The sequence below is a fragment of the Dama dama genome, chromosome 10 (genome assembly GCF_033118175.1).
Source record: "Dama dama isolate Ldn47 chromosome 10, ASM3311817v1, whole genome shotgun sequence".
In the NCBI taxonomy this organism is placed as follows: Eukaryota; Metazoa; Chordata; class Mammalia; order Artiodactyla; family Cervidae; genus Dama; species Dama dama.
Window position 1 is genome coordinate 37175543 of NC_083690.1, and position 22893 is coordinate 37198435.

General features: G+C 41.3%; 1 protein-coding gene across 2 annotated transcripts in view; it reads right to left on the minus strand.

Annotated features, from left to right (window-relative positions):
- The window catches only part of LOC133063811 (cytochrome P450 3A24-like), a 51926-nt gene that overhangs the window by 23534 nt on the left and 5499 nt on the right, over positions 1–22893 (minus strand). The window contains exons 2-7 of one of the 2 annotated variants that reach the window (XM_061153641.1): positions 13519–13718; positions 11157–11250; positions 8897–8949; positions 5463–5562; positions 2073–2186; positions 1735–1823 (exon numbers count right to left, since the gene is read on the minus strand). In XM_061153641.1, coding sequence (XP_061009624.1) covers positions 1735–1823; positions 2073–2186; positions 5463–5562; positions 8897–8949; positions 11157–11250; positions 13519–13538 — 470 coding nt within the window. In that variant the 5' untranslated portion in view covers positions 13539–13718. The remainder of the gene's footprint in view (positions 1–1734; positions 1824–2072; positions 2187–5462; positions 5563–8896; positions 8950–11156; positions 11251–13518; positions 13719–22893) is intronic. The other variant, XM_061153640.1, reaches the window with a different exon arrangement.

Genomic DNA, 22893 nt, shown 5'->3' on the forward strand with positions numbered 1-22893 from the left:
TTTTGTGCCCATACTCTCTAAAATCAGGAATAAGACAAGGATGCCCACTCTCACCCCTTCTATTCAATGTAGTATTGGAAGTCCTAGCCACACAAATCAGACAAGAAAAAGAAATAAAAGGCATCCAAATTGGAAGGGAACATGTAAAACTATCACTATTTGCAGATGAAATAATACTTTACATGGGCAACCCTAAAGTTCTACAAAACACTAAAATAAATGAATTCAGTAAAGTGGCAGGTACATGATTAATATGCAGAAATCTGTTGCTTTTCTATACAATAATAAAGGACTATCAGAAAGAGAAAATAATAAAACAATCCTGTTTAAAATCACATCAAAAATAATAAAATACCTAGGAATAAATCAGGGAAGTGAAAGACCTATACTATGAAAACTATGAAACAATGAAGGAAATTGAAGATGATACAAAAAAATGGAAAGATATCACATGTACATGGAAAGGAATAATTAATGTTGCTAAAATGTCCATATTACCCAAACAATCTATAGATCTAATGCAATCCCTATCAAAACACCTGTGTTACTTTTCACAGAACTAGAACAAATAAGTTCTAGTTTATATGGAACCATACAAGATCATAAATAGCCAAAGCAATCTTGAAAAAAAGGAACAAAGATGGAGGCATCATGCTCCCTGACTTAAGACCAAATTGTGTATTTTTGTCTCCCAGAATATCCAAGGTGACAGTTAAGCAGATAAATTAACCCTGGCTCATGTATACAGATTGCAGCCATGAAATTAAAAGACACTTACTCCTTGGAAGGAAAGTATGACCAACCTAGATAGCATATTAAAAAGCAGAGACATCTGGAGAAGGAAATGGCAACCCACTCCAGTATTCTTGCCTGGAAAAGTCCATGGACAGAGGAGTCTGGCGGGCTGAAGTCCATGGGATTACATGACTGAGCATGTGTGCACGAGGGTGGAGGGAAATGGGTTGGTAGCAATAAAGTGGTAGAACTAAAAAAAAAAAATAAATAAAAAATAAAAAGCAGAGACATTACTTTGCCAACAAAGGTCCGTCTAGTCAAGGCTATGGTTTTTCCAGTGGTCATGTATGGATGTGAGAGTTGGACTGTGAAGAAAGCTGAGCGCCGAAAAATTGTTGCCTTTGAACTGTGGTGTTGGAGAAGACTCTTGAGAGTCCCTTGGACTGCAAGGAGATCCAACCAGTCCATCCTAAAGGAGATCAGTCCTGGGTGTTCATTGGAAGGACTGATGCTGAAGCTGAAACTCCAGTACTTTGGCCACCTCATGCAAAGAGTTGACTCATTGGAGAAGACCCTGATGCTGGGAGGGATTGGGGGCAGGAGGAGAAGGGGACGACAGAGGATGAGATGACGACAGAGGATGAGATGGTTGGATGGCATCACCGACTCGATGGACATGGGTCTGAGTAAACTCCGGGAGTTGCTGATGGACAGGGAGGCCTGGTGTGCTGCTATTCATGGGGTCTCAAAGAGTCGGACACGACTGAGTGACTGAACTGAACTGAACTGAACTGAACTGAGCATGTATACAGAAGATACCTTCTGACAGTTTCATGAGCCACCACTCATTCTCGGGTGGCCAGGCAGTTGGAGTTGTAACACCATACACCTTCTTCTATTTGGTCACTAGAGTAACTCAGCAGTAGGAATTTGGCTCCAAGGCAGGCAACAGAGGGGCTCAGTGGAGCTCAGAGGACCAGTAGCTTCACCCCTACTTACTTTTTTATGTCGACGGCCATGCCTTTCTCTGCTTCCTTACTCAGGTTCCTCACCAACACATCTCCATACTGTCTAATGATAGGGAACATCTAAACACAAAACACAACAGCGCGGGAAGTTAAATGTGGAGACTCAAGTTTTAGAAGGACCTGGTTTTCAGGGGCATGGAGCCATCAGTGACATTTTACTCTGAATCTGATGATGTCTCTTCTAGGATGTGAAGATAAAAACCACTTTAGGAAACTCAAATTTGGCACACCACTCCTTGGACAAGGATATGAATTTATTTTCTACCTTATTCTTTAAGTTGCTCACGGAAAACCCTCTTCTTTTCTTACCTCCTTGAGCTTCCCACTGGTGAAGGTTGGAGACAGCAATGTCCGTATTCTCTTCCATTGTTCATCCTCAGCCACAGAAACAGCATTTTTCATAATTCCCAATGGACCAAAAACCTAGAGTTGAAAGCAAAATATGTTTTACCCTACCTAAGTTTTGGGAGTCTCAACAGTTGTGGAAAATTTGTTAATAGTTTGGGAACAATGTATTCAACAAATATTTAGTGACTGTCTACTTAGTACCAGGCCCTATGTTAGATGCACAATAAACATTTATCCTGAGTGTCTAGGTTTCTGTGAAGGTGGTAGACATTTGGCCACTTGATGTGTTTCCAGCCTTCATATTCCAATCTCCTTTAAATGCAAATGACCATGTAGTACAGAAAGGGTTCTTCCAGGGGATAGAAGGGAGTAAGATCGAGTTCATCTTCCCGGGCTATGCAGAGAAGAAATGGATTGGTGACAGCCAGCCAGATAGTCTGGGCAGACTGCATTTTGCCTCAGATTACTTCTGTATTTATATATATTTAGAGACTGACCAACTGGAAAAAGGAATGTGCTGACACGGTGGGGGCTTTTTAGTACTATCTACACAAAAGATTAGGAATCTACTTGCTATTCTGAAAAAATTATGCAGTGATATGGAAAACATTTTCCCCTACACTTCCCCCCCCACCCAGAATAGAAGGGTAAAGAAGATAACTCTGTTTCTCAGCTTAGGACAGGCTTATGAAGCCAACCGGTTTTAAAATTTCCTCAATCTTTCAAATTTATATTTTGTTTTAAAATGGTTACTTCCAACACGCATTCATGACAAACGAGAAAGACAAACAAGAAAGACAAATTTCTTTAGCTTGATAAAGAGCATCTACAAAAAAACCTACAGCTAACATCACTTTAATGATGAAATACTAAGGTGACATCACCAAGATGGTAGAGTAGGAAACTCCAGTCTTTGTTGTCTCACAATTAGACAGCTCACAGTAAATGAAAGTAGGTCAAAAAAGCAGTCAGCAATATAACAGAGCACACTTGAAAATAACTTGCAGAAAGAGTAAGGAGAAGAGCTACATTTTGTTTGCATCATCCCTTCCCCTAGGCCAGCACTGCTCAGCATCAAGAGGAAATTCCCCAGCCTGAGACATTTTCCCTTGTTGGAAAAAAAGAAAAGACTAAAAGAGACAACAGGATCAGTGACCTGTTTCTCCAGCCTTTCAGAACATTGCACAAATGACCTGCTTTGCTTTCACCCCACCCAGAGATGAGCAGAGCTGAGACATCTAGAGACAACTAGGAGCAAAGAAGAAGGACAGGGACTGCCAGTGTCAACCACGCAGTAGGAGTGACCATGGTTCTCTGTATCCTGCTCTGCAGAAAACCCCAGAAACTTTGCTATGATGAAACCAACTGCCAGCATAGTCATTGAAAAACCTCTGAAAATTTTGGTGCTGATCACTCCCCAGGGTTCTACATTAGCAGACTCCAATTGCCTGAGCCCTGTCTTTCCCCTCCACCCTCAATAGAGCTGCACCAGCCAGTGATGCCCTGAGACCCAGGATCCACACTGGCTGCCAGCCCCGATCTCCTTGGCTGGGTATGTGCAAAACCCCATCCCAGGCCCCTGCAGCTGCTCAGGTGTCTATACTACATCAGTAGAAAGCAGTAGGTATTATGTGCTTTTGTAGCTACACAAACACACACACATATACCTATCTGTCTATATCTGCATCTGTCTATCTCTCATCTGTCTATGTCATCTGGCCTGTCATCTATCTACACAGAAAAGCATGTGTTTACGTGGATAAATCAGTCGGTGACTCCACAGGGTTTAGTCTAGTTTCTCAGTCTCTGAACCTGTGACTTCTTCTTCAACAGTGAGAATGCTGGTTCCCATCATCCTTTCTATATTACTTGATCAATCCTCCTTTATGGACCCAATCCATGATCCATCCCTTTCCACTCATGATGCCCCCTCACCCTACAGGCTATCCCCACAAGTGAGTATTTTGGGTTTCCTCACCCGTGCCTGGCTACCATCCCTGTGGACACCCTCCGCTCCCTACTCAGTCTCTGACTTGGAGCCACTGTCCTCCTTCTCTGGCCCCACCCTGACGTGTGAGGCTGCCCACTTTCTGTGGCCCACCTTTGGGTTTAGGACTGGAATGTCCAGGAAGAGATGGGAGGCAGGGGAAGGAAAAGTGAGGGAAGGGGCAGGAAAGGGAAAGGAAGAGCCATGTGCAGCTTCTGACCCCATTGAAACTGACCAGTGTGTGCAACCTTTCTCCCAATCAACTGATCAACCAGCCACCTTTAATTCAACATTCATGGTGTTAAGGCAGTTGCATGAGTCCTACCCTACTGCCTCCAACCCCACTAGAGCTGCCCAGCTAGTGCCACCGCTGATGCTATAAGACCCAGGATCCACACCAGCAGCCAACCTTTTTCGATGCACATGTGCAAAACACCATCGGAGGCCCCTGCAGATGCTCAGATGCCTAAAGCCAGTCCTGACTACTGTCCCTCGACTGCACTGACCCACCTGTCCACAGCTAACCTCTGCAGCCACACACCTGCACACTGCCAGGCTCAAGCCTGAGCACAGCGATGAAGACCCAGGGCAGCAAAAAGTAAAGTAAGTAAATACTAAATAAATAAATTATTTTAAATGGATAGTCTTTCCATAAAAGGTGCTGGAGCAAATCAGACATTTAGATGTAAAAAAAAAAAAAAGAGAGAGAGAGAGAGACAACCTCATACATTACACAAAACCTAACATAAAACAAAACAAAACAAAAAAAAAACCCAACCTAAAATGGATCATAGGCTTAAATGTAAAACATAAAATGATTTAATGTTTAGGAAAAAATAGGAGAAAATCTTCAGGTCCTAGGGGTAGGTCAGGATATTTTGGACTTGACAACAAAGGCAAAATCCATAAAAGAGAAAATTGATAAATATTCATCAAAATTTAAAGAACATTGTTGCTAAATACCTTGATAAGAGGAAAAAGCAAGCTACAAGCCATGACTATAAAAGATTAGTAAAAGGGAGCCTTGGAGGGATGGAACAATTCTATCCATTGATTGTAGTGGTAACTACACAAATCTACATCTAGGACACATTTTCATAAACAAAACATACACAAATGAGTGAACATGAAACTGATGAAATCAGAATAAGCTCCATGAATAGTATAAATGTCAATTTTCTGCTTTGAAAATGTATTCTAATTAATCTATATATTGCCATTGGAAGAATCAGGATGAAAGGTACATGACCTGCAGCCTCTCCATATTTTTCTCTTTTGACAACACCCTGTAAATTTATAATATATTTCAAAATGCGTATCTAATAAACAAATAAATTTTAAAGTTAAAGAAAATGGATGCCTACCCTCCGGTTTGTGAAGACAGAATAACATTCTTTCACTAGTACTGTTTTGATCACGTCTGGATCTGTGATAACCAACACGGGCTGTTTACCTTCAAAAATCCTGTGTAGGGAAAACAGAATTGATTAAACTTAATGAGCCATTTCTGCAGGTGAAACCACACCTGGAAGTCCAGATGTTCATCCTAACATTACTTAATCTATCCTCTTAAGGTCATAGTTAAAACTACCCTGAAAACATTATTAATTGTGGGTGGTAGGGACATGGGTATTTCCTATACCATTCTCCATAGTATGTATAGGTTTAAATATTTCATTATCAAAAAGGAAGTTATCTTAGTAAATAGTTGAAGTAAATTATCTGAAAATTAAAAAATAATTAAGGAGAGTCCATCTACTCAGTCATTTTTGAAGATATACCCAAAGCATGAAAATGCATATAATATTAGATGAAAACTATTGACACGTTGATTATAAATAGGTAACAAAATATCTGCAAATGGAGGGAGATTTGGAATGCTCCACAAGTGACAGTGGGATTATGAAAGATTTTTTTTTTTAATTTAACTGGGAGTCCAGGATATCTATGCTACTGAACTTGCCTAAGGAACCACCACCAAGGATGCTACAAGGGAAGCCAAAATGCTAAATAACCTCTGGAACTGCAGATGTCCATCCGTGTTGCTACTCAGGACAGAGCCAGAGCCTCTAACATCGTGTCATGAAGACTGAGAGCAGGCTCACAGCTGCTGTGTGCACAATGTCTGTCCAGGTCTGTGTTGAGCTGCTGAAGCTGTTGGACTGACTGATGCCATGAATTCTTGTACTAGTGCTGCCCCAACAGATAGCCAGTTGTCTGTGCTTGTCTATCTCAATTATTGTTCCCTGAGACTCTACCAGGAGCAAATAAAAAGTGATTCTCCCTTTCTTCAAAAAGAAAGAAAGAAAGAAAGTTAATCATGATGAAAGAGCAGAAAGTTATGTTCCAGATGAAGGGACAAGATAAAACCCCAGAAAAACAACTAAATGGAGATAGACAACCTTCTAGAAAAAGAATTCAGAACAATGATACTGAAAATGATCCAGGATCTTGGGAAAAGAGTGGAGGCAAAGATTTCGAAGATGCAAGAAATGCTTATTAAAGATCTGGAAGAACTGAAGAACAAACAAACAGAGATGAATAATACACTGCTGCTGCTGCTGCTGCTGCTAAGTCGCTTCAGTCGTGTCCGACTCTGTGCGACCCCATAGACAGCAGCCCACCAGGCTCCCCTGTCCCTGAGATTCTCCAGGCAAGAACACTGGAATAACACACTAGAAGGAATTAATAGCAGAATGACTGAGGCAGAAGAACAGATAAATGACCTGGAGGACAGAATGGTGGAAATCTCTGCTGCAGAACAGAACATAGAAAAAAGAATGAAAAGAAATGAAGACAGCCTAAGATACCTCTGGGACAACTTTAAACATACCAACATTCATATTATAGGGGTCTCAGAAAGAGAAGAGAGAAAGAAAGGGCCTGAGAAAATATTTGAAGAAAAAACAGCTGAAAGCTTCCCTAACATGGGAAAGGAAATAGTCAACCAAGTCCAGGAAGCACAGAGAGTCCCGAGCAGGATAAACCCAAGGAGGAACACACCAAGACACACAGGAATCAAACTGACAAAAATTAAAGACAGAGATAAAACATTAAAAGAACAAGGGGAAAATGACAACTAACACACAAACAAGCTCTCATCAAACTATCAGCAGATTTCTCAACAGAAACTCTACAAGCCAAAGGGAATGGCACGATATATTTAAAGTGATGAAAGGGAAGAAACTACAACCAAGAATACTCTACCCAGAAAGACTCTCCTTCAGATTTGATGGACAAATCAAAAGCTTTCCAGTCAAGCAAAAGTTAAGAGAATTCAGCACCACCAAACCAGCTTCACAACAAATGCTAAAGGAACTTCTCTAGGCAGGAAACGCAAGAGAAGGAAAAGACCTACAGAAAATAAACCCAAAACAGTTTAAAAAAATGGTAATAGAATCATTCATATCAATCATTACCTTAAATGTAATGGATTACCTTAAATGTAAATGGATTAAACGCACCAACCAAAAGACATAGACTGGCCAGGTGGATGAAAACATATGCATGTATGTACTTCCACTTACTGCATTACTCTGCTTGACTCCCCCGCAAATTGTATGTAATTGTTTTATATTGTTAAGTTAATCATGTTCCCATTATGGCTTGCAATTGTAATTATCTTTTATTTTTGTCTGACTATTGATTGTGAAAACTGATAAACACCTTTTACTATTGTGATTATGATACTATTACTCACTTAATAACACTATATCATGACTGGTCAACAGAAAAATAATAGAACTCTATATCACCAAAGCTAGGATCTAATAGAAAAACCTGTAATCACTTGTTAAAATCCAGACACATCTTAGAATTATCTTGAAACTTTTTGAAAAATACAAGTGCTCAGGTATTGCTTTTTTTCCTCCAGAGCTCCACATATGCTTCTAATAAGCAGTCATGTTTAAAAACAACTATATGATGATCTTTTACTTTTAGCTAGTTTATTTCACTTTTTCTATTTCATATTCAGTGCTCCCATTTCATTTACTTTATGTTCTCCAATTTCTCCATCTCTTCCTTTTTTTTTGATGTTCTTTCTTGAACTTTTATCAAGTGTAGTAGAAAAGCTTTTGTATACTATATATAAATATGTATAATATATATTTTAGAAAACTTATGAATTTTTGCCTAACTAAAAAAAGTATGACATTTCAATTCTACCTATTTGACAGTATGAATAGAATGCTATATTTCTAATTAAAAAATAGATATGCAACAAGCAACAAAGGTTTATGGTATAGAATAGGGAACTATAGTCAATATCTTATAATAACCTACAATGGAAAATAATTTCAAAAATAGTATATGTGTATCTGTATAATCAAATCACCGTGTGTTCACTTGAAACATTGTAAGTCAACGCTACTTCAATAAAATATATATATTTAAAAAAGAGAGAGAATCATGTGGGAAAGGGTCATAAAATGCATTTATAGGCACATATTAGAATGTTTTGGAATAATGCATTTTATGCAACAATTTAAGGCAACCTAAGGAGAGATAAAATGGAAAAGGGGGGAAAGAGTGAGACACTGACAGAAAGTGATGCGAGGAGTTCCTGGGTGTCAAAGTCTGGAGAAAAGTGATGACCTGTGACTCTCCAGGCCTGATTCAGACTATGGACCTGCATACCTGGTGGTCTCTAGGATCTCTGGTCAAATAAGTCTCCAAAGCTTTACAACAAATGACTTCATTCCAAGAAGCTCTGGACTGAGGGCCCTCCATACCAAGTGGGGAGGAAGAGTGGCTAATTATAATAAGTGTATCCAATGGAAGTTTCCAGAATACTCACCCCCAAATTTTCCCATACTTTTTAAAACATTCTTCATCAAACTCACAAATACCCTGCAAGGAAAAATAAAATTATGTTATTAATATACTGTATTGAACCCTACCTCTAATTCACAAAACTATCATTTTTCACTGGTAGTTAGAGGGAAGTTCTTATTAAAAAATGTCTTAAGGGAAAGGAGAGAAAATAGAGGAGATATTTGAAACTGACAATTTAAAATCACTCTTGAATTTTCTTTGCATATTATAGATACTAAACACTTACTCCTGTCAGTGAATACTAATTACTCCTTGTCTTCCTGAAGGCTTTTCTTTGTGAATGTGTTGTCCAAAATCTTTTAATCTCTAATCCCCCATGGACATGTGAGAAAACTGAAGCTGAGGTAAGTAAGAGTTTCCTACACACCCTTTCATTTCCTAGTTAAGCAGCCTTTTCATTTATCTCATGAGAATTCTAGCAGAATAAGGAAGTTAAAGCACCAGAGATGTCTTTTAATTTCACAGATTTAAATAAGTCTAAGGAGTGTGTGCTGAATGAGAAAGTGAGTGAGTGAGTGGGTGAATGAATGACAAAGTGGACTTGCCTTCTAGTTTTCCAGCTCAACACAGAAAAAATGGGAAGATGCTACAGCTACACAAAGGACAATGCGGTTTAAATGCCTGGCCTCAATTTTTACTTCCATAACTTAAAAAAAAAAAGCCTTTTGCTAAGTTTTTACTGAGATATTCAAACTGTGGTGTTGGAGAGGACTCTTGAGTGTCCCTTGGACTGCAAGGAGGTCAAACCAGTCAATCCTAAAGGAAATCAACCCTGAATATTCATTGAAAGGACTGATGCTAAAGTTGAAGCTCCAATACTTTGGCCACCTGATGCAACAAGCTGATTCATTGGAAAAGACCCTGATACTGGTGAAGTGGGAGACAGAGGATGAGATGGTTGGATGGCATCACCGACTCAATACATCAGTTTGAGCAAGCTCCAGGAGATGGTGAAGGACAGGGAACCCTGGTGTGCTGCAGTCCATGGGGTCACAAAGAGTCGGACATGAATGAGCGACTGAACAACAAACAACAAAGCACATGAAGATCTCAGAAACGTGGGTTTTTTAGGTGCATCTACTAAGGAGTTCATTTGGGAAAGGTCGATAGGAAATTACTGCTTCTTCAGATGGAAAAATGTTCAGGAAGTGATTAGGCAGTGATGAGATAATGATGATCTCAGTTGGGAGAATTGGGATCTAAGAAACAATCCTCATGTCTGCCGGAAAGGAAATCTAAGTCAGAGAGCAGCCGGCGCACAGGGCTCTGCCCATGGACATCTGGACATAGCTCACGACCTTCAGTTGAGGGACCCGGCCCTGGAGGAATCATCAGAGTGTGATGAATATTAAGGTTCAGCCAGAATTCACAGTCCATTTGCCATCTGGTACATTCCCCCCAGTTAAATTAAACATTAAATTAAATTTTTAATAATTTTGTCAAATCATATTCTTTCTAGTGAATTTGCATATGTGATTCTGCCTTATTTTTTAAAACTCCACAACTTGTTTGGTCAGTAAATATCTGAAGCAAATAGACAACCACCAACTTGTCTCAGTTACACTCATTCCCTGCTCAAACTCACCCATGAGGTACCTGCTTTGAAAGGACAGAAGAAAAACAGAAAGCTTTTGTTCCATCTCTCAAATCCCAAAAGATGTCATGTGTAGCAAGAGGTAGAGCAGAAAATGGAAAAAGAAAAACTGCAGGCATTAGCAGTTGTTGAGAGAATCCAAGTATGTGCAAATTACCCGATAGGTTAAAAACTAAAGTGTCCAACCAATTCAGGAGGAAAGGGACAAAAGGTACCCAGAGCTTATGCTACCAACAAGGCACATCTGACACTAGTGTACACAGCATAATGAGCCATGACCAGGCATCCCTTCATGCTTTTCTCCTGACAACTAGTAGGACTTTGCCTTGCTGGGAGCCTGCACATGGCAGAAAGAAGATCCTCTTCACAAAGCTTACAACATGGAACTTCAAGTCTTGTGGTGACTCAGCCAAGACAGCTCGACTGTCTGAGGAGGCAAACCTGAGGCTCCTGACAGCTGACAATAGAGGCCTGGGATAAAGAGGTCATGTGCGGTGGGGTCTATGATGCCATTTCTGGGAAGTAAGAAAACTTTCAACTGCCTCCTAAGGAGGAGAATTTTTACTATGGAACTCAGCTGGGATTTGCAAACATAAGAAGCAAAAAAGGGACATCAAGCAACACTCACCTTTCGGTAGGACAGAACGTTTCCAAAATAAGGTAGAGGTCTTGGCCCAGGAACTCCCAACTTCTTAAAAAACCCATAGGAATAAGTTCCATATCTATGAATTGAGAGAGAAAATCCAGGTCAGGGATTGTGGAATAAGTGCTGGAGCTGGCCAGTCACTAACTCGAAACTGGAACCATAAGCCTAGAGAGGTAATATGTAGGTGATAAATAATAACAGCAATTCCAAAAGCAATAATTACTTTCACTCATCATCTCCTTTCCCTCCTCCATAGTGAGACCACAAATAGCAGCTGAAGTCTTGATGGTCCCAATTCTAGAGTGGATGCTTGGTAAATATTTACAATTTGAGAGCTCCTGGGAGGTTTAGGTTCTAATTCCTCCCAAAAAAATTCATTCATATGTATTTAGTAAGTTGACTCTTCCATAATTCAGAGATTCTCATTCTAAGTACACAAGGGGAAATTTTTTTTTCTGTCTCAAACATGAGATTTTGGATAACTGCATCCACCCAATGACAAAGTTACTAGAGCATAACATGGCATTGTTCTTATGCTTATTCTTTTCCTTCCCTTTATGCTGCTGTTGTTCAGTCACTCAGTCCTGTCTGACTCTTTGTGACCCCATGGACTGCAGCACGCCAGACTTCCCTGGAATTTGCTCAAATTCATGTCCATTGAGTCAGTGATGCCATCCAACCATCTCATCCTCTGTCACCCCCTTCTCCTCCTGCCCTCAATCTTTCCCAGCATCAGGGTCTTTTCCAAGGAGTCAGTTCCTTGCATTGGAGCTCCCACCAAGGCCTGACCTCATTTTAAGATCTGATTCTTCTTAACTCTGTCTTCACAAGCAGGCATTAAAACAAGCATAGCTTTTTATTTTAATTAAAATAATATTAGTTTATTAAGTGTAACTTGCTTTATTATTTAATGGCAATTCAGTTCAGTTCAGCCACTCAGTTCTGTCTGACTCTTTGCAACCCCATGGACTGCAGCACACCAGGCCTCCTTGTCCATCACCAACTCCAGGAGTTTACTCAAACTCATGTGCATTGAGTTAGTAATGTCATCCAACCATCTCATCCTCTGTTGTCCCCTTCTTCTCTTGCCTTCAATCTTTCCCAGTATCAAGGTCATTTCCATTGAGTTGGTTCTTTGCATCAGGTGGCCAAAGTATTGGAGTTTCAGCTTCAGCATCAGTCCTTCCAGTGAATACTCAGGACTGATTTCCTTTAGGATTATTTGGTTGGATCTCTGTGAAGTCCAAGGGACTCTCAAAAGTCTTCTCCAACAACACAGTTCAAAAGCATCAATTCAGCAATAAATGCTAGAGAGGGTATGGAGAAAAGGGAACCCTCTTACACTGTTGGTGGGAATGCAAACTAGTACAGCCACTATGGAGAACAGTGTGGAGATTCCTTAAAAAACTGGGAATAGAACTGCCATATGACCCAGCAATCCCACTGCTGGGCATACACACCAAGGAAACCAGAATTGAAAGAGACATGTGTACCCCAATGTTCATCGCAGCATTGTTTATAATAGCCAGGACATGGAAGCAACCTAGATGTCCATCAGCAGACGAAGGATAAGAAAGCTATGGTACATATACACAATGGAGTATTACTCAGCCATTAAAAAGAATATATTTGAATCAGTTCTAATGAGGTGGATGAAACTGGAGCTTATTATACAGAGTGAAGTAAGCCAGAAAGAAAAACACCAATACAGTATACTAACGCATATATATGGAATTTAGAAAGATGGTAATGATAACCCTGTATGCGAGACAGCAAAAGAGACACAGATGTACAGAACAGTCTTTTAGACTCTGGGAGAGGGTGAGGGTGGGATGATTTGGGAGAATGGCATTGAAACATGTATATTATCATATGTGAAACAAATCGCCAGTCCAGGTTTGATGCATGATACAGGGTGCGCGGGGCTGGTGCACTGGGGTGACCCAGAGGGATGAGATGGGGAGGGAGTTGGGAGGGGGGTTCAGGATGGGGAACACATGTACACCCGTGGCAGATTCATGTCAATGTATGGCAAAAACCACTACAATATTGTAAAGTAATTAGCCTCCAATTAAAATAAATAAATTTGTATTAAAAAAAACCAAAAGCATCAATCTTCGGTGCTCAGCTTTCTTTATAGTACAACTCTCACATCCATACATTATACTGGAAAAACCATAGCTTTGACTAGATGGACCTTTGTTGGTAAAGTAATGTCTCTGCTTTTTAATATGCTGTCTAGGTTGGTCATAGCTTTTCTTCCAAGGAGCAAGTGTCTTTTAATTTCAAGGCTGCAGTCACCGTCTGCAGTGATTTTGGAGCCCAAAGAAATAAAGTCTCTCACCGTTTCCATTGTTTCCCCATCTATTTGCCATGAAGTGATGGGGTGAGATGCCATGATCTTTGTATTCTGAATGGTGAGTTTTAAGCCAGCTTTTTCACTCTCCTCTTTCACTTTCATCAAGAGGCTCTTTAGTTCTTCTTTGCTTTCTGCCATAAAGGTGGTGTCATAAGGGTGGCAATATGTCTTTACAAATTAATTATCTAAACAATTAAAATGAGCCAGTTAGCATAACTGCCCCAAACATGGGAAATGTAAACTTAATGGTTACTATAGTGACACAATGACTTGAATTACATTAGTGGTTGTGTAAATGCTTAACACCTGGAGCTAAAAATGGAACTATATTTTTCCTACCTACCTGAGTCAATTATATGATACCTGTGAGTATATCTGGGCTTCCCAGGCAGCTCAGTTGCAAAGAATCTGCCTACCAATGAAGAAGACATGGGAGATACCGGTTTGATCCCTGGGATAGGAAGGTCCCTGGAGGAGGAAATGGCAACCCACTCCAGTACTCTTGTCTGGAGAATCCCACGGACAGTGGGGCCTGGTGGGCTACAGTCCACAGGGTTGCCAACAGTCAGACATGACTAAAGCAACTTAGCAAGGATGCACAAGCCAAGTGTGAACCAACTGAATTAAGAGCATTTTTTGAAATTTAAAACTTTTCCACCTGTTAACAAAATATATCCTTTATACTCATTTTCACCCCATTCTTATCATCTTTCCTATCAGTAAGTGATCAGCTTAATATACTCAGTGTCTATTTTCTCTACGTGTTCTTAGAAAACATATAACCATGCCTCATGTGCAGATGCTTTTATTTACTCTCTACCATTTTTTTTTTTTTTTTTACTGTGCTGAACAGTATGCAGGACATGCATTATCTTTGGTCCGAGACCAAGGGATCAAACTTGGGCTCTTGGCAGTGAGAGTGAAAAGTCCTAACCTTTGTACCACCAGGGAATTCTCTCTTTAATAATTTTTATTTTGAGATCATAGTACATTGATAAGAATTTATAAGAAATAGTACAGAAAGATCTCGTTTACTCTTAACCTAGTTCCACCCAATGGAGACATCTTTAAAAACTATACAGTATATACAGGACATGGAAGCAACCTAGATGCCCATCAGCAGACGAATGGATAAGGAAGCTCTGGTACATATACACCATGGAATATTACTCAGTCATTAAAAAGAATTCATTTGAATTAGTTCTAATGAGATGGATGAAACTGGAGCCCATTATACAGAGTGAAGTAAGCCAGAAAGATAAAGACCATTACAGTATACTAACACATATATTTGGAATTTAGAAAGATGGTAACGATAACCCTATATGCAAAACAGAAAAAGAGACACAGATGTACAGAACAGACTTTTGGATTCTGTGGGAGAAGGCGAGGGTGGGATGTTTCAAGAGAACAGCATCAAAACATATATATTATCTAGGGTGAAACAGATCACCAGCCCAGGTTGGATGCATAAGAGAAGTGCTCGGGCCTGGTGCACTGGGAAGACCCAGAGGGAGCGGGTAGAGAGGGAGGTGGGAGGGGGAATTGGGATGGGGAATACATGTAAATCCATGGCTAATTCAAGTCAATGTATGACAAAAACCACTACAATATTGTAAAGTAATTAGCCTCCAACTAATAAAAATTAATGAAAAATAAAAAAGAAAAGAAAAAAAGAAAAAAAAAAAAAAAACCTATACAGTAACCCGACACACACACACAACCAGGTACAGTTTTGCAGTCTATGATTTGTTACCCATGGTCTATGTGGTTAACATATTGGTGTAAAAATATTAAGTGGAAGATTCCAGAAATAATTTATAAGTTTTAAATTGCGTATTGTTAAAAAAAATGGGCCAAAGAACTAAACAGACATTTCTCCAAAGAAGACATACAGATGGCTAACAAACACATGAAAAGATGCTCAACATCACTCATTATTAGAGAAATGCAAATCAAAACCACAATGAGGTACCATTACACGCCAGTCAGGATGGCTGCTATCCAAAAGTCTACAAGCAATAAATGCTGGAGAGGGTGTGGAGAAAAGGGAACCCTCTTACACTGTTGGTGGGAATGCAAACTAGTACAGCCACTATGGAGAACAGTGTGGAGATTTCTTAAAAAATTGGAAATAGAACTGCCATATGACCCAGCAATCCCACTTCTGGGCATACACACTGAGGAAACCAGATCTGAAAGAGACATGTGCACCCCAATGTTCATCGCAGCACTGTTTATAATAGCCAGGACATGGAAGCAACCTAGATGCCCATCAGCAGATGAATGGATAAGGAAGCTCTGGTACATATACACCATGGAATATTACTCAGTCATTAAAAAGAATTCATTTGAATCAGTTCTAACGAGATGGATGAAACTGGAGCCCATTATACAGAGTGAAGTAAGCCAGAAAGATAAAGAACATTACAGCATACTAACACATATATATGGAATTTAGAAAGATGGTAACGATAACCCTATATGCAAAACAGAAAAAGAGACACAGAAGTACAGAACAGACTTTTGAACTCTGTGGGAGAAGGTGAGGGTGGGATGTTTCGAAAGAACGGCATGTATATTATCTAGGGTGAAACAGATCACCAGCCCAGGTGGGATGCATGAGACAAGTGCTTGGGCCTGGTGCACTGGGAAGACCCAGAGGAATCGGGTGGAGAGGGAGGTGGGAGGGGGGATTGGGATGGGGAATCCATGTAACTCTATGGCTGATTCATGTCAATGTATGACAAAACCCACTGAAATGTTGTGAAGTGATTGGCCTCCAACTAATAAAAAATAAAAAAAAATAAAGAAAAAAAAATTGCGTATTGTTCTGAGCAGCGTGATGAAATTTTGCTCCATCTGACAAAATGTGAACCATCCCTTTCTTCAGTTCATCATGACTGTTAGTCATTTAGTAGCTGACTTAATCATCAGATCAACTGTCATGGTATCACAGTGCTTATGTTCAACTCTTATGTTGTAACGGTTGAATTCTTGAAGCACAGTGTTCTTATCTGTAGAATGAAAACTGTGCTCAAGTCTTCCATTGCCATCATAGAAATTGAGCACCTTTCAGCTACACCCATGTCTGTGTCATCAGGCAATTTGGTTGATTTGGACTACAAAGAAGGATGATTGACCCTTATGTTCCCTGAAACTGTAGAAATGACCCAATGACTAAAGGATCCATTTCCAGACCATTCCCCAACTCATGGCATCTGGTCCTCCAACCAGTGTTACTCCCCTGCTAAGCACAGTGCCCCAGGTACACTCATTTTCCTGAAGATGCTCAATCAACAAAGCAGCTGGATTACTGCCTCTGACTTCAACTATCTAAAAAACCAATCGAGGCTGATACTCCCTATAGCAGGCCTGCCTGTAGGTTATCCTTCATGTATTATGTGTGCAAGCCCATGACTCAGGGTTCTGGGTCTTTACAAGTCTGCCCACTCTAGTGTTACTGAGAGATGACAGAGCACGGGAAAAGAGAGGCTGAGGGAAGAGGCTGCCATCAATGGTTTAAATGTGAACTTGCTAGACCTCCAAGGCTAACTCTGTAGAGGCAAATTAGTAAGGTATGGCTGAAAAGCAGGCTGTGTATAAATGGTTCAAAGCGCCCTACAGGCACTTTAACCAGTCTTCAGTAACTTTCCGTGGAGGCAAAAGACACTTTGTATGACCAAAAATGAGTGGCCATAGCATGTTCCAGAATATTGGATTAAGCTCCTGTCTCTCCTTCTTTGGAAGCTAGCCTTTAAGGTAGCACAGGTTCAAATTTCTGTATAAATCCAGCAATCTTACAATATGTGATAAGAGAAACCAAAAAAAATTTCATGGAAGGACCTATGTTGGAAGTGCCCACGGATGTACCTTGGGCAAGCCGTGTTGGTGATATCTGTATTGCCCCCCAGAGCAAGTGGTGGAGGTGTGGGCACCAACTGTCACAACCAAGGGGTGGCCTGGGTGATTCCCACCCCAGTTCCTTCCTCTGTCTTCACAACCAGGGCAAAATTTGTTTCTGCTTCTGAACCTTCAGTGTGCTACATGAACTCAAAAGTGATGCCAAGCCATTGAGTGAACGTTGGTAACACTGGTCCCGCAGAAAGATCTGGTGTAGTGTCTAAACTCACATGGTTCCACCAAGGCAGCAGGTGGATTGAGTGAATGCTTTGGTTTCTTTCTAGCTCCCCACTTTTTGGTACACTGATGCTTCATTGGGTAAAAAGGAAGAGGCTAAAGATAAAGCCAATCATTTTCATAGTTTTTACACTGTATCAGCATAACGAGAGCATTGCCTGCAGTGACTGATTCTCAGCTGCACCAGTACCTTCTCAGGCTACAGGGATGTTTGCCTGGTGTGGGGACACTAGCTAGTACCAGCCCCACTGTCAGATGGACCACACAGTGTGATTTAGCTTGTATCTTGTCCCCAGGCTTCAAGCAGATGAGATGCCAACCATACAGACATTGTGTGGGACCAGGTCTGAGAACCTCTGAGAGCTCTGCTCTGAGGAATGAGGAATATTCTCCCCTCCATCCCAGTCTCTTTCTGGATGCCTCTCACATCGTCACTGGCTCCCAGGCATTATACTCATCTGCCCTGAAGACTAAAATATCTTGCTGGACATGTATATTTGAAAAAATATATCACAGGAATATATTTATACACTAGATTTATATTCCAGGCATTATTCTAGAGGGTGAGTTTATTTACATACCTTTCTGGGTACTGGACAACAATCCTCTTTTATCCTTCAGGGGAAAAAACACACTCTGGAAATTCTCATATCAATTTTTTAAGTGAAGTGAAAATTGCTCAGTCGTGTCCAAATCTTTGGGATCCCCAACTAGATAGTCCATGGAATTCTTCAGGCCAGAGTACTGGACTGTATAGCTGTTCCCTTCTCCAGGGGATCTTCCCAACCCAGGGACTGAACCCCAGTTTCTGCATTGCAGGCAGCTTCTTTACCAGCTGAGCCACAAGGGAAGCCCAAGAGTACTGAAGTGGGCAGCCTATCCCTTCTCTAGCAGATTTTCACAACCCAGGAATCAAACCTGGGTCTCCTGCATTGCAGGCAGATTCTTTACCAACTGAACTATCAGGGAAGCCCCAATTTTGGCAGAGTTTAATTTCATTCTATTTAGTACTAGATTCAACTATTTAGAATGAAATTAAACTCTACCAATTAATTTTGTAATGTCAGTCAGAAAATATGTTGCTGCAATACTTTGAATTCCTAATATTTCTTTCAAAGAATTAAAATGAGGTTAATATTATTCATGTGCATGTCATCACGGTTTCCTATACTAAAGGAAAGTGAAATTGACATAGGGCCCGTATGTGATTTGGAGGGGTATTTCTAACCACTTGTTGAAAATAACTCCTCTCCCAACCTGATCCATGATACCAGGTAGCCCACCACTTAAAGGAATTCTTCTGCTAGATGGTTTTGATTCAGCCTCCTGTGCCATACTTAAAGAGGAAAAAGTGCTTAAAATCCAAATTGGACTCTGGGGCTTGTGACAGTGTAGGCTTAGCAGATTTTTATCACAGGGAAAATAAATTTGTACACTTGATGCTAACCCTTCCAGAGATTAAAAGAAAAGATGAAAGAAATGAATATAATCTCAAGATTTCTGCCAAGTCTCCCTAGATCTTAAGATTGCTCATTTGGGGCTCCATAGTTCTGCAGAGTACAGGGTGGAAGAATTGAGTCTTAGGAAGGGATGCCCTGAGGAGGGGCACAGAAAGGGGGAGGGCTGAGCATGACAAGAAGGGTGATTGGTCTTCAGGTCCTCCAACAAAGTCTGGGTGCACCCAGTGTTTTGTGTAAATAACACCAGGGAAGGAGGGTCTGGAGCAGGAATTCCTGAGTGACAAAGGGGGCAATCCTTCTAATGTCTCTTGCAGCAGATACAGAATTCAGAAGTCAGAGAGAATGAAACAAAAACCCAGGTTACTTCTTGCCTCCAGGATTCCCAGCCTGGAATTCCCCAGTGGGAAGCAGTGAGGCCTGCACTGCACATGGGCCAGTTGTTTTTAATTTGCCTTTGATGGGCTCTGGTTGACTAGTCTAGGTCCATGCAAACTGTTAGTCAATCAGAGGGTCATTCACAGGAGCAAATAATGTCACAAACACTCCTAATTATGCTAACAGCAATTTGGGAGTAAAGTTAACTCCTTCAACAGATGGAGTTAAGATCAATAATAACCCATTTGGTGCCTATAGCACCCGACAGCAACTTCCCCTCCATTTACCTTGAAAAAACTAAGGGAGGCGGCGGTCCTAAGGTGGCAGAGGAATAGGATGGGGAGACCACTTTCTCCCCCACAAATTCATCGAAAGAACATTTGAACGCTGAGCAAATTCCACAGAACAACTTCTAATTGCTGACAGAGGATATCAGGCACCCAGAAATGCTGCACATTGTCTTCGAAAGGAGGTAGGACAAAATATAAAAGATAAAAGAGAGACAAAAGAGGTAGGGATGGAGATCCGTCCCGGGAAGGGAGTCTTAAAAAAGAGAGAAGTTTCCGAACACCAGGAAACACTCTCTCCGGTGGGTCTGTGGTGAGCCTTGGAATCTCAGAGGGCAAAATAACAGGGAGGAAAAAATAAAAAAATAATTAAAACCCGCAGATTACGCACCTAATAGCAACTCCCAGCAGAGACGCTTGCATCCCCCACTAGCAAGCAGGGGAGGGACAGGGAGGAGCCGGCTGCATTGCTTAGGGTAAGGACTGGGCCTGAATGCCCTGAGGGCAATCTGAGGGACCTAGCTTGAGATAGCAACCCAAACTGTGGGATAGCTATCCTGCAATCACACGAAAAGCCCTAACCTAAGACACCGCCAGGCACGCTCACAGAAAAAAGGACTGAGAAGAACTAGCCGGCTGCGGACCGGCCCATCCCCCACCAGAGACAGGCAGGCGAGGGCAGCCTGTCAGAAGAGGGCAATCACGTCCCCAGAGAGGCATCCTATACCAAACTGCAAGCAGACTTCTTTGCTAACCAAGACTTCTTGGGACTCTGGATGATGGACATCCGCCGGGAGGGTCGCAGCCAGAGACCAGCTCCCCAGAATAGACACACAGCACACCTAAGAAGGCGCGCTCCTTGTACACCCAGAAAACTGAGCGGCTGGAACAGGGGAGGCGGTAAGCCGCAGCCTCCAACTGGGGGTGAATATGCGCGCCAAGCACCTGGTCACCTGAGCTGCTCGGGCCTGGGACGGGCGCAAAACGCAGGCCCAACCAAGTCTGCAAGTACCCGAGAACCTGAACCTGAGCGGCTTAGACCTCAGAAGTGCATGTAAACGAGGGCCTGCATCAGACAGTTCCTGGCAGAACAACCTAGAGTCTGAGCAGTGTAGACTGGGAAAGTACATATGCCGTGAGCGGGGGCAAACCCAGTGTGGCTGAATCACTGTGAGTGCACGCCAGTGATATTTGTTCGCAGTGTTCCTCCCTCCCCAAAGCACGACTGAACAGCGAGCCTAAAAAAAATAAAGAAAAAAAAAGCTAACACCACTGTGCCCCTTGTGGCAGGGCAGAAATTAGACACTGAAGAGACCAGCAAACAGAAGCTAAAATAAACAGAGGGAACGGCTTTGGAAGTGACAGGTGCAATAGATTAAAACCCTGGAGTTAGCACCGACTACATAGGAAGGGGCCTACAGACCTTGAGAAGTGCAAGCTGGACCAAGGAACTATCTGAAAACGAACTGACCCCACACTGTCTGCAACAGCTCCAGAGAAAGTCTCAGATATATTTTTAGTACTATCATTTTTTTTTTTTTTTTTTTTTGCCACCCCATGGACTGCAGACCAGCAGGCTCCTCTGTCCACGGGATTCTCTGGGCAGGAATACTGGAGTGGGTTGCCATTTCCTCCTCCATTTAGTACTATCATTTTTTTAAATTAAAAAAAAATTTTTTTTTACTTTTTATTTTGTTTTATTTTTTATTTTTAAGTCCCCATTACTCCTTTAATTTTCATTTTTATAACCTATTACCTTGCAAATAAAAGACCCTATTTTAAAAACAAACTTCATATATACATATTTTATAATTTCTGTGACTTTTTTTTTTGCTGTTGTTGTTGTTTTGTTTATTTGTTGGTTTGATTTTTGTTTTCTTTTTTTTAATATTGTATTTTTGGGACTTTAACCTCTACTGAAGATTTTTAATCTTTGCTTTTTGGTATTTGTTATCAACTTTGTACCTTTAAGAACCCAATCTTCAGTACCCATTTTTACTTGGGAGCAGGATCACTGGCCTGATTGCTCTCTCCCTCTTTTGACTCTCCTTTTTCTCCACCAGGTCGCCTCTGTCTCCCCCTGCCCCCTTTTCTTCTCTACCCAACTCGTTGAATCTCTTTGTGTGTTCCGGGCTGTGGAGAACACTTAGGGAACTGATTCCTGGCTGGATCTGTCTCTCTCCTTTTGATTCCCCCTTTTATCCTCCTGGCCACCTCTGTCTCCTTCCTCCCTCTTCTCTTCTCTTCTCTTCTCTTCTCTTCTCTGTGTAACTCTGTGAACATCTCTGAGGGGTCCAGACTCTGGCGAGCACATAGGGAAGTGATTATTGGCTAGCTTGCTCTCTCCCCTTTTGATACCCCCTCTGCTCCTCCTGGTCACCTAACTCCCTCTTCCCTCTTCTCTTCTCCATGTAACTCTGTGTACCTCTCCAGGTGTCCCTTACTGTGGAGAAACTTCATTATTAACCTAGATGTTTTATCATCAGTGCTGTATAGATGGAGAAGTCTTGAGGCTACTGTAAGAATAAGACTGAAAACCAGAGGCAGGAGGCTTAAGTCCAAATCCTGAGAATATCAGAGAACTCATAAATCCAGGGAACATTAAACAATAGGAGCTCATCAAACGCCTCCATACCTACACTGAAACCTAGCACCACCCAAGGGCCAACAACTCCAGAGCAAGACATACTACATAAATTCTCCAGCAATGCAGGAACATAACCCTGAGCCTCAATATACAGGATGACCAAAGCCACACCAAACCCACTGACCTCTCAAAACTTATTATTGGACACTTCATTGCACTCCAGAGAGAAGAAATCCAGCTCTACCCACCAGAACACCAACACAAGCTTCCCTAACCAGAAAACCTTGACAAACCACCTGTCCAACCCCACCCACAGTGAGGAACCTCCACAATAAAGAGGAACCACAAACTGCAAGAATACAGAAAGGCCACCTCAAACACAGCAATATAACAAGATGAAAAGGCAGAGAAATACCCAGCAGGTAAAGGAACATGATAAATGCCCACCAAACCAAACAAAAGAGGAAGAGATAGGGAATCTACCTGATAAATAATTCCAAATAATGATAGT